Source organism: Scyliorhinus canicula, chromosome 20 (assembly GCF_902713615.1).
Source record: "Scyliorhinus canicula chromosome 20, sScyCan1.1, whole genome shotgun sequence".
Classification (NCBI taxonomy): Eukaryota; Metazoa; Chordata; class Chondrichthyes; order Carcharhiniformes; family Scyliorhinidae; genus Scyliorhinus; species Scyliorhinus canicula.
The window spans coordinates 89854567-89868804 of NC_052165.1; the positions used below are offsets into that span (position 1 = coordinate 89854567).

The following is a 14238-nucleotide window of genomic DNA, read 5'->3' on the forward strand; positions in this document are numbered from 1 at the left end:
CTGTCTGTGCGGAGTCTGCACATCCTCCCCGTGTGTGCGTGGGTTTCCTCCGGGTGCTCTGGTTTCCTCCCACAGTCCAAAGATGTCCAGGTTAGGTGGATTGGCCATTGTAAATTGTCCTTAGTGTCCAAAATTGCCCTTATTGTTGGGTGGGGTTACTGGGTTATGGGCATATGGTGGAGGTGTTGACCTTGGGTCGGGTGCTCTTTCCAAGAGCTGGTGCAGACACGATGGGCTGAATGGCCTCCTTCTCCACTGTAAATATCAGGCATAATCGAATGGCGGAGCAGGTCCGAGGGCCAAATCGCCTAATTCTGCATCTATACCTTGTGAATTTATGACTTCACGTTTGGGGAGTAACAATCTGAGGGATTAATCACTGCAGTGCGTTCAAGATAAACAGGGAAACTATTAGTGATAATCAGAAAGTATGTCCCCCAGGTCAGGGCTGCAAATAAATTAATACATGCTGGCTAGATTGTAACTATATGCCATTATTAATTAAAAATTGATATAACCGAGACACAGTAATATTAACACAAATCGCAGTAATAATTTTGACAGTTCACAGTAATTTTACACCTTTGCCAATTGGCGATTCAACCACACTTGCTGTTCAGTAACATGGACATCAGAGAACCTCTGATTCGAATATTTAACAGACCTCCGACCATTAAACAGATTGTGGCTGTTTTGATCCCTTTTCTCATTGTTGGGAGGTGAAGTCAGCATCTTTGCGGCAAAAAAATCTTTACAGTTAATGTGACCTGTTTCACCTGTTTGACTGTGAAATTGTACCTTGTTCTAGGTCGCTGTTCTTTGTGGACATTTGGCTTTTATCTGTGCAGAAATATATGAAAAAAGTATTAACATTAGAACATTAAAAATCATTCAAAATATTAAAATATTAATATTAACATGAGGATCATCTTGAATTATAAGCATGCAGGAAATATGTGATATGAGTAAATTTACTCTGATTCCAGCTCACTAAAATGGCAAAAATCAACAACAAAAGAATGAAATTCCGCTGCTGGCTCAAACTAAAATGACCGTTTCAGAACGGAAAGGAGTAAATTGCTTATCTTTCTAATTATGCTCGACATTTGCTGCAGTGCTTGATGTCTTCTGTCAAGTATGTATATTGAATGTCTGTGTGGAGTTTGCACATTCTCCCCGCGTTTGCGTGGGTTTCGCTCCCACAACCCAAACAAATGTGCAGGCTAGATCGATTGGCCACATTAAATTGTTCCTTAATTAGGAAAAATAAATTGGGTACTCTAAATTTATAAAAACAAAAAAATAAAGAATGTATATTGAGTCGCTCCTGCAGACCGTCTCCAGTCTATAACGACAAATCGAACCCTCCTGGGGCCTAACAATGTAATTAAATCTCCCTCCCTAACACCAATCAGGCTCCCACTTGCCCTTTATGCCACCGATCACACCAACCTTCTGCAAACTCAACAGAATAATTCTGAGGGTTATTCTGTTCTGAAACTAATTAAACATTTAGTTGTCTCCAGTGATAGAAACGGTTCATACATTAGATTAACCGCCCTGTGACTGGTGAACCTTGCAGAGGAATTCTTACAAGGCAATTGTAATTTAAGTATATTCCTTTAATACATCAATTGAAAGAGACACTTCATTCTGGCATTAGCAGCTTATATCTCTTGCTAATATTCTGTCTCCTTACCTTTCACAATAATCTTTACCGCTTTGCTGAATGGTGATGTTTTCATACCTCCTTGAATCTCAGTTTCATACTGACACGTGTAACTTCCATTAGTTTGTTCCTTTTCAGTTGCGATAGTGAAGGTGACTCTTTGTGTAGAATCAGGGACAGTGCGGGATTGAACAGCTTCAGCTTCCTTATTCCTGTATAAATGAAACGTTCCGCCCAGAGAGCGAATCTCGCCTTGGCAACTGATATTGACCTTCTTCCCTATTGGAACTACACCAGAAGATGGATACCGGGAGATAGTCGGTCTCAGGGGTTTATCTGCGACAGTATTTGGTGGGAACATAAAAGAAGAAAAGGTCTATGAGCCAATATGAAATTGTACGTCAAAAATCAACAGTATGAATCACTGTGCATACAATATATGCTCATGTTTTTGCACAATTACCTGCTGGGGAAAAAGTGCAAACATACTTGGGAAGATCAATTCCAACCGCTAATGTTTCCATGTTGTGACAGAATACTTTTGGGAAGTTTGTTGCTGCATCCAGCCTTTGCGTTGGGACAATCCACAAACTCCTGGACCTCAATAATTTAATTTTGCCTCTTGTTCCTGCACATTGATTCCATTTGCTTCCCACCCATAGATGTGATGTGTCTTTTTCGCTGCTTCGTAATGAAACGTAGAAAATATGACAGTTTGCATGTTATTGATGACATGTCGTAGATTTTTCTTAAATATACGGCTACCGCCGGGGAGCTGTCTGCTGGTGGTGGTGGGGAGGGGAGGGGGGTTGAAAGGGTTAGGGACGAGGTGGAGGGTGGGACTGCCTGCTATTGGAGGTAAGGGAGACTGGCTGCTGTTGAGAGTGGGATGGGAGGAGATAGTTGTTAGTGTGTGTGCGTTATCATTCATTCCTGGGGCGTGGGCATCACTGGCCTGGACTTGATTGCTCATCGCCAGAAACCTTCAACTGAGCGGCTCACTAGGTTAATTCAGGAGGAAGTTTAGTGTCTGTCACCCGCATTGCTCTGTTTCTGGAGTTACATGGTTAATGCATTCAAATTTGACCAAAAGCCTTAGTGTGATGCGAAAATGGATCCCCAGTGTATTTTGGGTGCTGTTACGTGTGCGTCGACATTTTATTCGAGTTTTCCATTTCCGCCAGACAACTCTAATCAACGTACGATTTTATTCCACAGTTGTGTCGATCCTGACAGGAGTTATAAATAAGTTAGACTATTTTAGTTTACATACGTGAGGTCTAATCAAAATTTACTCATGTTGAAAAAAGAACTAAAACTACCAAAGTGAAGACTGAGTCAAGAATTGGGTTCGATTTACATTGTAGAAACCCGTGTGGTGACGTTATATTCACCTTGCCTCGCTGTGGGCGTTTCCTCCTCCCCCCCCCCCCCCCCTTACCCTCCCCTCATCTCTCTTCTTGCTTTTCTGACTGCCATCACCCCACCTCCACCCCCGCCCGTCCCTTCTTCCACCTCCCCTTACTTGCTGGTCACAAACAGTTTTTCGAAGAGGCTGGTGAATTGTTTCACGTCTGATGCAATCCCGTGAATGTCATTGTTTCCAATTTTAGGAACTCCACCTGGCCGGATATCCTGTTGATGTCCTGGGAGGAGTTTGCCATGTGTAGTGCTTCAAGCTAGATTCCTGCCCCTATTTCCATGTACAGTTCTCCCTCCCATTTTTTTGTGTCACGTTCAGTCGGGCCCTTATCTCTTCTAGCAGTCATCCATATATGTCGACATAGTTACCGTTCCCTATTTCATCCAGAGATAGTAGTTTGTCCAGTAGGGTGTGTCCGGGAATTTGGGGTAACGCGGTGCTCCCCTTGCTCAGGAGGTCTGGTATCTGCAGCTAACGCAGTTCGCTGCCTTTCAGGATCTGTTAGATATCCCAGTGTTGCCATTTTACTGTCCATGTTTTGGTCTATTACTGTCAGTTCATCCTGTGCACGCATTTCGCACGTGACTTCCCCAGCCACCCCTGCACTCTGTCTGCGGTAGAACAGGAGATTCGGCAGTGTCAATGCTCCCTCTTTGTCGGATATTTTTTACGGATAATCGGGTTTATTTCAGCTCAGGCGCAGACCATCATCATTTCATCCATGCTGCTGAAGAACGATTTGGGGATGACAATTGTGAGCGATCTGCATCAGAAACGGAACCTTGGCCGCACCTTCATTTTTATTTTTATCTTTATTTAGGGCAGCACGATGGCACAGTGGCTAGCACTGTTGCTTCACAGCTCCAGGGTCCCAGGTTCGATTCCCGGCTGGGTCATTGTCTGTGCGGAGTCTGCACATTCTCCCCGTGTCTGCGTGGGTTTCCTGTTGCACGTTTTACTTGAGTGTATTACGCGTTTATTGGAGTGTATTAACACGCCTCCGTTTAAAGGCCGTGTGCTTAACACTGCTACAGCTCTGTGTGTGTATTTTCAGCTCGGACTCGCCAGGTGCCGTATATAGACACCTCACAAGTATCTCAAGGTCAGGTTCAAAGTAATAAAACTATACACCGATTAGTAAGTTCCAACGATCAATATTTATTATACAAATATAATAAATACGCATGCACACGCTAAAGACTAATACCTATTTCTACTATTAAACGACTAAATACTTATCTAAGTGGGAACCAGCAAGGTCAGGGGACAAGGCCTTTGTTCCTTTCTGGGCTGCACCTTCTGTTCGTTACTAGTCGAATACTGTATAAGTAATTCTGTATAAGTAATAAGTGGGGCCTCACGGTAGCATGGTGGTTAGCATCAATGCTTCACAGCTCCAGGGTCCCAGGTTCGATTCCCGGCTGGGTCACTGTCTGTGTGGAGTCTGCACGTCCTCCCTGTGTGTGCGTGGGTTTCCTCCGGGTGCTCCGGTTTCCTCCCACAGTCCAAAGATGTGCGGGTTAGGTGGATTGGCCATGCTAAATTGCCCGTAGTGTAAGGTTAATGGGGGGATTGTTGGGTTACGGGTATACGGGTTACGTGGGTTTAAGTAGGGTGATCATTGCTCGGCACAACATCGAGGGCCGAAGGGCCTGTTCTGTGCTGTACTGTTCTAATGTCGGGTTCACGTAGCAAGCGTCGTTTTGGGACTTACTGAATGATGGCTGGTGCTCAACGGCTGGTGATGGAAGACAGGATCAACGGCTGGAGTCGGAGTCAAGATACAACAGCAGATCTGGGTCGAAGTCAAAGCGGAGCCGGAGCAAAACAGACAGAACCATGTGCGGGGTCTATCTTTATAGGGCCCCCAATGTCCGTGCCTTTTCGGGGCGGGCCTTTACCTGCCATGTATCGATTGGATCATTTCCCAATCGATGTCTTACAAATCCCCCAATCTGAGGGTCTATTCTCGATGGGTCTTTTGTGATGGATACTTCTCGTGCCGTTTCGTCTGGGCGTCCACTCAAAGTATCCATTCAAAACCAAATGTTGCTATTGTGTGTGCCCAGATCTGGATTGTCTCATTACTATGCAAAGCGTTTTGCTATTTACACCTTTGGTTGAGATCTTCCACCTGGCCATAAACTAGTTTTGCTACGTGCAGAATGCTAATTAGCCTTTGCAGACTGCTTGTCCTGGCTAAACTGTTTTCTCCATTTTGTTAGCCCAGTGTCCATCTTAGGTGGCTACATTCCTCCAGGTGCTCCGGTTTCCTCCCATGCTCCAAAGATGCACAGTTTAGCTGATTGGTCATGCTAAATTGCCCTTTGTGTCCAAAAGTTCCCTTAGTGTTGGGTGGGGTTACTGGGTTATGGGGATAGGGTCGGGGGTGGGCTTGGGTAGTGTGCGCTTTTCAAGAGCCGTTGCAGACTCGATGGGCCGAATGGCCTCCTTCTGCATTAAATACTGGATGGTCTACACCTGGGCAGGACTGGAACCAATGTCCTAAGGGGTGCTTTTGCTAACACTGTTGGGGAGGTTTTAAACTAATATGGCAGGGGGGTGGGAACCAGATTAGGAAGTTCGAGGTCAGTAAAGAAGCAGCAACTAAAGCCAGTAAGGTACGAGACAATAAACTCAATGTGACTAAGGGGAAGAGTAGACAGGGAAGAGATGATGAACGCAAAGGTGGTCTGAGGTGCATTTGTTTTAATGCGAGAAGTGTAGCTGGTAAGGCAGATGAATTTAGGGCTTGGATTAGTAACTGGGAATATGATGTTATTGGAATTACTGAGACTTGGTTGAGGGAAGGGCAGGACTAGCAACTGAATATCCCAGGGTATAGATGCTTCAGGAGGGATAGAGAGGGAGGTAAAAGGGGTGGAGGAGTTGCATTACTCGTCAGAGATGATATCACAGCTGTGATTAAGGAGGGCACGATGGAGGATTCGAGCACTGAGGTAATATGGGTGGAGCTGAGAAATAGAAAGGGTGCAGTAACATTGTTAGGACTTTACTCCTGACCTCCCAAAAGTGTGCATGAAGTAGAGGTGCAAATATGCAGACAGATTACAAAAAAATGTAGGAGCAATAGGGTGGTTGTGATGGGGGATTTTAACTTCCCCAACATTGAATGGGATTCGTGTACTGTTGGAGGCGTAAATGGAGCAGAGTTTCTAAGGAGCATCCAGGAGAGTTTTTTAGAGCAGTACGTAAATAGTCCAACTCGGGAAGGAGCCATATTGGACCTGGTATTGGGGAATGATCCCGGCCAGCTGGTTGATGTTTCAGTCGGTGATTACTTTGGGAATAGCGATCACAATTCTGTAAGTTTTAGAATACTCATGGACAAGGACAAGAGTGGTCCGAAAGGAAGAGTACTAAATTGGAAAAAGGCAGAGTATAACAAAATTCGGCAGGAGCTAGGGAATGTGGATTGGGAGCAGCTGTTTAAGGATAAATCCACATTTGAAATGTGGGAGTCTTTTAAGGAAAGGTTGATTAGAGTGCAGGACAGACATGTTCCTGTGAAAATGAAAGATAGAAATGGCAAGATTAGTGAACCATGGGTGACGGGTGAAATTGTGAGACTAGCTAAGATGAAAAAGGAAGCATACATAGAATCGAGGCAACTCAAAACTGATGAAGCTTTGGAGGAATATCTGGAAAGTAGGACGAATCTCAAACGCGCAATAAAGAGGGCTAAAAGGGGTCATGAGATATCTTTGGCTAACAGGGTTCAGCAAAATCCCAAAGTCTTTTATTCATATGTAAGGAGCAAGAGGGTAACTAGAGAAAGGATTGGCCCACTCAAAGACAAAAGAGGGAATTTATGCGTGGACTCAGAGGAAATGGGTGAGATTCTTAATGAGTACTTTGCATCGGTATTCACAAAGGAGAGGGACAAGACGGATGTTGAGGCTCGGGATGGGTGTTTAAATACTCTAGGTCAAGTTGTCATACGGAAGGGGGAAGTTTTGGGTATTCTAAAAGACATTAAGGTGAACAAGTCCCCAGGACCGGATGGGATCCATCCCACGTTACTGAGGGAAGCGAGGGTTGAAATAGCTGGGGCTTTAACAGACATCTTTGCAGCATCCTTGAGCACGGGCGAGGTCCAGGAGGACTGAAGAATTGTTAATGTTTTCCCTTTGTTTAAGAAGGGTAGCAGGGACAATCCAGGGAATTATAGACCTGTGAGCTTGACGTCAGTGGTAGGCAAACTGTTGGAGAAGATACTGAGCGATACGATCTATTCACATCTGGAAGAAAATGGACATATTCCATGACCATGAAAATGGACATGGACAGTTAAACCCGAAACACTTCGTCAGTGTTTTCCACCCTACCTCCTCCTCTAACCAAACCCCCCCCCCCCCCCCACCACGGTCGTTGGGAAGCGGGAGCAGGGGCCTGTTGTGAAGGTGAGTGACTGCCTTTAAATTTGCTTACCTTTCAGCGGGAGCAGGGTTTGAGGGAATATCAGGTAAGCTCTTAATTTCTTTTTCTTGTTTTTTTTTAAATCTAGAGGTGATGTCAGAGAAGGCTGTACAATGCTCCACCTGCAGAATGTTTGACGTGAGGGACGGTGTCAGTACCCTGCTGATTTCATCTATGGGAAGTGCACCCAACTCCAGCTCCTCAAAAACCGTGTTAGGGACCTGGAGCTTGAGCTGGATGAACTTCGGATCATTCGGGAGGCAGAGGGGGTCAAAGATGGAAGCTTCAGTGAGGTAGTTACGCCAAAGAATAAAGATAGATGGGTGACGGTGAGAGGGGCTGGGGGAAAGCAGTCAGTACAGGGATCCCTGTGGTCGTTCCCCTTAGTAACAAGTATACCGTTTTGGATACTTGTGGGGGGGGGGGCGGGACATACCAGGGGTAAGCCACGGGGTACGGGCCTCTGGCACGGAGTCTGTCCCTGTTGCTCAGAAGGGAAGGGGGGAAAGGAGTAGAACATTAGTAATTGGGGACTCAATAGTCAGGGGCACAGATAGGAGATTTTGTGGCAGCGAGAGAGACTCACGTTTGGTATGTTGCCTCCCAAGTGCAAGGGTACGTGATGTCTCGGATCGTGTTTTCCGGGTCCTTAAGGGGGAGGGGAGCAGCCCCAAGTCATAGTCCACATTGGCACTAACGACATAGGTAGGAAAGGGGACAAGGATGTCAGGCAGGCCTTTAGGGAGCTAGGATGGAAGCTCAGAGCGAGAACAAACAGAGTTGTTATCTCTGGGTTGTTGCCCGTGCCACGTGATAGTGAGACGAGGAACAGGGAGAGAGACCAATTAAACACGTGGCTACAGGGATGGTGCAGGCGGGAGGGATTCAGATGTCTGGATAACTGTGGCTCTTTCTGGGGAAGGTGGGACCTCTATAGACAGGATGGTCTACATCTGAACCTGAGGGGCACCAATATCCTGGGGGGGAGATTTGTTAGTGCTCTTTGGCGGGGGTTTAAACTAATTCAGCAGGGGCATGGGAACCTGGATTGTAGTTTTGGGGTACGGGAGATTGAGAGTACAGAGGTCAGGAGCACAGATTTGACTTCGCAGGATGGTGCCAGTGTTCATGTAGGTGGTTTGAAGTGTTTCTACTTAAATGCCAGGAGTATATGAAATAAGGTAGGGGAACTGGCAGCATGGGTTGGTACCTGGGACTTCGATGTTGTGGCCATTTCAGAGACATGGATAGAGCAGGGACAGGAATGGTTGTTGCAGGTTCCGGGGTTTAGGTGTTTTAGTAAGGGGGCAAAAGAGGGGGAGGTGTGGCGCTGCTAGTCAAGGAAAGTATTACGGTGGTGGAAAGGATGCTAGATGGGGACTCTTCTTCCGAGGTAGTATGGGCTGAGGTTAGAAACAGGAAAGGAGAGGTCACCCTGTTGGGAGTTTTCTATAGGCCACCTAATAGTTCTAGGGATGTAGAGGAAAGGATGGCGAAGATGATTCTGGAAAAGAGCGAAAGTAACAGGGTAGTTGTTATGGGAGACATTAACTTTCCAAATATTGACTGGAAAAGATATAGTTCGAGTACATTAGATGGGTCGTTCTTTGTACAATGTGTGCAGGAGGGTTTCCTAACACAATATGTTGACAGGCCAACAAGACGCGAGGCCACATTGGATTTGGTTTTGGGTAATGAACCAGGCCAGGTGTTAGATCTGGAGGTAGGTGAGCACTTTGGAGACAGTGACCACAATTCGGTGACCTTTACGTTAGTGATGGAAAGGGATAAGTATACCCCGCAGGGCAAGAGTTATAGCTGGGGGAAGGGCAATTATGACGCCATTAGACATGACTTAGGATGTGTAGGTTGGAGAAGTAGGATGCAAGGGTTGGGCAGACTGGATATGTGGAGCTTGTTCAGGGAACAGCTATTGCGTGTTCTTGATAAGTACGTACCAGTCAGGCAGGGAGGAAGGGGTAGAGCGAGAGAACCGTGGTTTATCAAAGAATATCTTGTTAAGAGGAAGAAGGAGGCCTATGTGAAGATGAGGCGTGAAGTTTCAGTTGGGGCGCTTGATAGTTACAAGGAAGCGAGGAAGGGTCTAAAGAGAGAGCTAAGACGAGCAAGGAGGGACATGAGAAGTCTTTGGCAGGTAGGATCAAGGAAAACCCAAAATCTTTCTATAGGTATGTCAGGAATAAAAGAATGACTAGGGTAAGAGTAGGGCCAGTCAAGGACAGTGGTGGGAAGTTGTGTGTGGAGACTGAGGGGATAAGCGAGATACTAAATGAATACTTTTCGTCAGTATTCACTCAGGAAAAAGATAACGTTGTGGAGGAGAATGCTGAGACCCAGGCTATTAGAATAGATGGCATTGAGGTGCGTCGGGAAGAAGTGTTGGCAATTCTGGAAAAGGTGAAAATAGATAAGTCCCGGGGCCTGATGGGATTTATCCTCGGATTCTCTGGGAAGCCAGGGAAGAGATTGCTGAGCCTTTGGCTTTGATTTTTATGTCATAATTGGCTACAGGAATAGTGCCAGAGGACTGGAGGATAGCAAATGTGGTCCCTTTGTTCAAGAAGGGGAGTAGAGATAACCCCGGTAACTATAGGCCGGTGAGCCTCACGTCTGTTGTGGGTAAAGTCTTGGAGAGGATAATAAGAGATACGAGTTATATTCATCTAGATAGGAATAATATGATTAGGGATAGTCAGCATGGTTTTGTGAAGGGTAGGTCATGCCTCACAAACCTTATCGAGTTCTTTGAGAAGGTAACTGAACAGGTAGACGAGGGTAGAGCAGTTGATGTGGTGCACATGGATTTCAGTAAAGCATTTGATAAGGTTCCCCACGGTCGGCTATTCCAGAAAATACGGAGGCTGGGGATTGAGGGTGATTTAGAGATGTGGATCAGAAATTGGCTAGTTGAAAGAAGACAGAGGGTGGTGGTCGATGGCAAATGTTCAGAATCGAGTTCAGTTACGCGTGGCATACCACAAGGATCTGTTCTGGGGCCGTTGCTGTTTGACATTTTTATAAATGACCTGGAGGAGGGCGCAGAAGGATGGGTGAGTAAATTTGCAGACGACACTAAAGTCGGTGGAGCTTTAGACAGTGTGGAAGGATGTTGCAGGTTACAGAGGGACATAGATAAGTTGCAGAGCTGGGCTGAGAGGTGGCAAATGGAGTTTAATGTAGAGAAGTGTGAGGTGATTCACTTTGGAAAGAATAACAGGAATGCGGAATATTTGGCTAATGGTAAAATTCTTGGTAGTGTGGATGAGCAGAGGGATCTCGGTGTCCATGTACATAGATCCCTGAAAGTTGCCACCCAGGTTGATAGGGTTATGAAGAAGGATTATGGTGTGTTGGCCTTTATTGGTAGAGGGATTGAGTTCCGGAGCCATGAGGTCATGTTGCAGCTGTACAAAACTCTGGTACGGCCGCATTTGGAGTATTGCATACAGTTCTGGTCGCCTCATTATAGGAAGGACGTGGAAGCTGTGGAACGGGTGCAGAGGAGATTTACCAGGATGTTGCCTGGTATGGAGGGAAAATCATATGAGGAAAGGCTGATGGACTTGAGGTTGTTTTCGTTAGAGAGAAGAAGGTTAAGGGGTGACTTAACAGAGGCATACAAAATGATCAGAGGGTTAGATAGGGTGGACAGTGAGAGCCTTTTCCCGCGGATGGAGGTGGCCAGCACGAGGGGACATAGCCTTAAATTGAGGGGTAATAGATATAGGACAGAGGTCAGAGGTAGGTTTTTTACGCAAAGAGTGGTGAGGCCGTGGAATGCCCTACCTGCAACAGTAGTGAACTCGCCAACATTGAGGGCATTTAAAAGTTTATTGGATAAGCATGTGGATGATAATGGTATAGTGTAGGTTAGATGGCCTTTAGTTTTTGACTTCCCATGTCGCTGCAACATCGTGGGCCGAAGGGCCTGTACTGCGCTGTATCGTTCTATGTTCTATGTTCTATGTTCTATATCAGTGATAGGCAACATGGTTTTGTGCAGGGCAGGTCTTGTCTTACAAACCTAATATAATTCTTTAACAGACATCTCTGGAGCATCCTTGAGCACGGGTGAGGTCCCGGAGGACTGGAGAATTGCTAATGTTGTCCCTTTGTTTAAGAAGGGTAGCAGGGATAATCCAGGGAATTATAGACCTGTGAGCTTGACGTCAGTGGTAGGCAAACTGTTGGAGAAGACCCTGAGGGATACGATCTATTCACATCTGGAAGAAAATAGACTTATCAGTGATAGGCAGCATGGTTTTGTGCAGGGTAGGTCATGTCTTACAAACCTAATATAACTATTTGTGGAACTGACAAAGTTAATTGATGACGGAAGAGCTGTAGATGCGATATACATGGACTTTAGTAAGGCGTTTGATAAGGTTTCCCATGGCAGGTTGATGGAAAAAGTGAAGTCGAATGGGGTTCAGGGTGTACTAGCTAGATCATAAAGAACTGACTGGGCAACAGGAGACAGAGAGTAGTGGTGGAAGGGAGTGTCTCAAAATGGAGTAGGGTGACTAGTGGTGTTCCACAGAGATCCGTGCTCGGACCACTGCTGTTTGTGATCTACATAAATACCCTGGAGGAAGGTATAGGTGGTCTGATTAGCAAGTTTGCAGATGATACTAAGATTGGCGGAGTTGCAGATAGCGAGGAGGACAGTCAGAGAATACAACAAAATATAGATAGATTGGAGAGTTGGGCAGAGAAATTGCAGATGGAGTTCAATCCAGGCAAATGCGAGGTGATGCATTTTGGAAGATCAAATTCAAGAGCGGACTATATGGTCAATGGAAGGGTCTTGGAGAAAATTGATCTGCAGAGAGATCTGGGAGTTCAGGTCCATTGTACCCTGAAGGTGGAAACGCAGGTTGATAGAGTGGTCAAGAAGGCATTCAGCATGCTTGCCTTCATCGGACGGGGTATTGAGTACAAGAGTTGGCAGGTCATGTTACAGTTGTATAGGACTTTGGTTCGGCCATATTTGGAATACTGCGTGTGGCAGTTCTGGTCGCCAGATTACCAGAAGGATGTGGATGCTTTGGAGAGGGTGCGGAGGAGGTTCACTAGGATGTTGCCTGGTATGGAGGGTGCTAGCTATGAAGAAAGGTTGAGTAGGTTAGGATTGTTTTCGTTGCAAAGACGGAGGTTGAGGGGGGACTTGATTGAGGTCTACAAAATTATGAGAGGTATGGACAGGGTGGATATCAACAAGTTTTTTCCACGAGTGGGGGTGTCAGCTACAATGGATCACGATTTCAAGGTGAGAGGGGGAAAGTTTAAGGGAGATGTGCGTGGAAAGTTTTATACGCAGTGGGTGGTGGGTGCCAGGAACGCTTTACGATCGGAGGTGGTAGAGGCGGGCACGGTAGCATCATTTAAGAGGCATCTAGACAGGTATATGAACGGGTGGGAACAGAGGGAAGTAGACCTTGGAAAATAGGAGACAGGTTTAGATAAAGGATCTGGATCGGCGCAGGCTGGGAGGGCCGAAGGGCCTGTTCCTGCACTGTAATTTTCTTTGTTCTTTGTTCTTTGCACTGTAAAAGTCTATGATTACAAAATTCAATGATTTTCTGCTCCGTGCAAGGGAGAATGGGAACGCGTCCCATCTCCAGAGCTCCCCCTTCACATCCTCCGCCAGGCACGAGAGGTCCTACTTGTCGACTTATGCCCATGCGGAGGATATCTGGAACCCCAGATACCTCCACTTGGTTTAGGCCAGTTTTAACAGCAGCCTCCCCTGCTCGGCTCCTCCGCCACAGGACCGCTGCTCAGGTTTAATTTGTTTTGCAAAAAGACTCGGTACTTACTCAGGGGTTCCGTCATCTTTCCCATCCTGGCTTGGGAGTCCAAGACTTTGAGGAGCAGGTTATCACTGAGGGAGACTCCGTGCTCCCTGACTCCTCCATGAATGCCTCTCCGCCCCATCTATGATCAAAGAACGATGGCCATTGGCTCAATTAACAGGACGAGGAGCAGCGGGGTCACCCTGACTCATTCCTCTGTGCAGCCCGAAATATTCAGAGCTGATGGCGTTCATCTGTCCACTCGCGATGAGAGCGCTGTCCAGCAGTTTCACCCACGAAGTGACCACTGGCCTAAACCCAAACTGCTTAAAGACCTACATAAGCTTCCTCCATTCTCCTCGATAAAGGACCTTCTCCGTGTCGTGGGAGATGATCAATTCGGGTGTCTCCACGCCGGGTGGGGTTGTGGTCACATTAAGCAGGCTTCTGAAGTTCGCTGTTGGCTGTCAGCCCTCAACAAACCTGGTCTGGTCTTCCGTGATTGCATCTGGAAAATGGCTCGCCGTCGCCTCCCCAGAGCCTCTGCTGCGACATTGGCGTCAGTATTCAGGGATCAGGTGGGGCTGTGTGACCAGCACTCAATTGGGTCTTTGTCCTTTTTAGGGAACAACAATATCGAGGCCTGTGCCAGAATGGGCGGCAGGGCCGCTCTCGGCAGCGAGTCATTTCCCGCAGGTGCTGAATGTTTGTAGATGTCCATGGGGAGCGCACCCGCCAATCATGACCACTCCCCTGGCGTTATGTCTAAGCAGGCCTGATAGTTCTGTCCATCCCAGATTTTTTTTATCCGCAGTTGGTCCTTTTCCGTAAATGTGTGTCCTGTAGTAACATTATGTCAACCCTCAGGCTTTTGAGATAGGTCAAGACTC

At 46.5% G+C, this 14238-nt stretch overlaps 1 protein-coding gene across 1 annotated transcript in view; it reads right to left on the reverse strand.

Annotated features, from left to right (window-relative positions):
- Window positions 1-14238, reverse strand: part of LOC119955052 — a 104355-nt gene that overhangs the window by 15725 nt on the left and 74392 nt on the right. Inside the window, exons 5-6 of the mRNA XM_038780890.1 lie at window positions 1700-2005; window positions 799-840 (exon numbers count right to left, since the gene is read on the reverse strand). Of these exons, the coding sequence (XP_038636818.1) occupies window positions 799-840; window positions 1700-2005 (348 nt within the window). The remainder of the gene's footprint in view (window positions 1-798; window positions 841-1699; window positions 2006-14238) is intronic.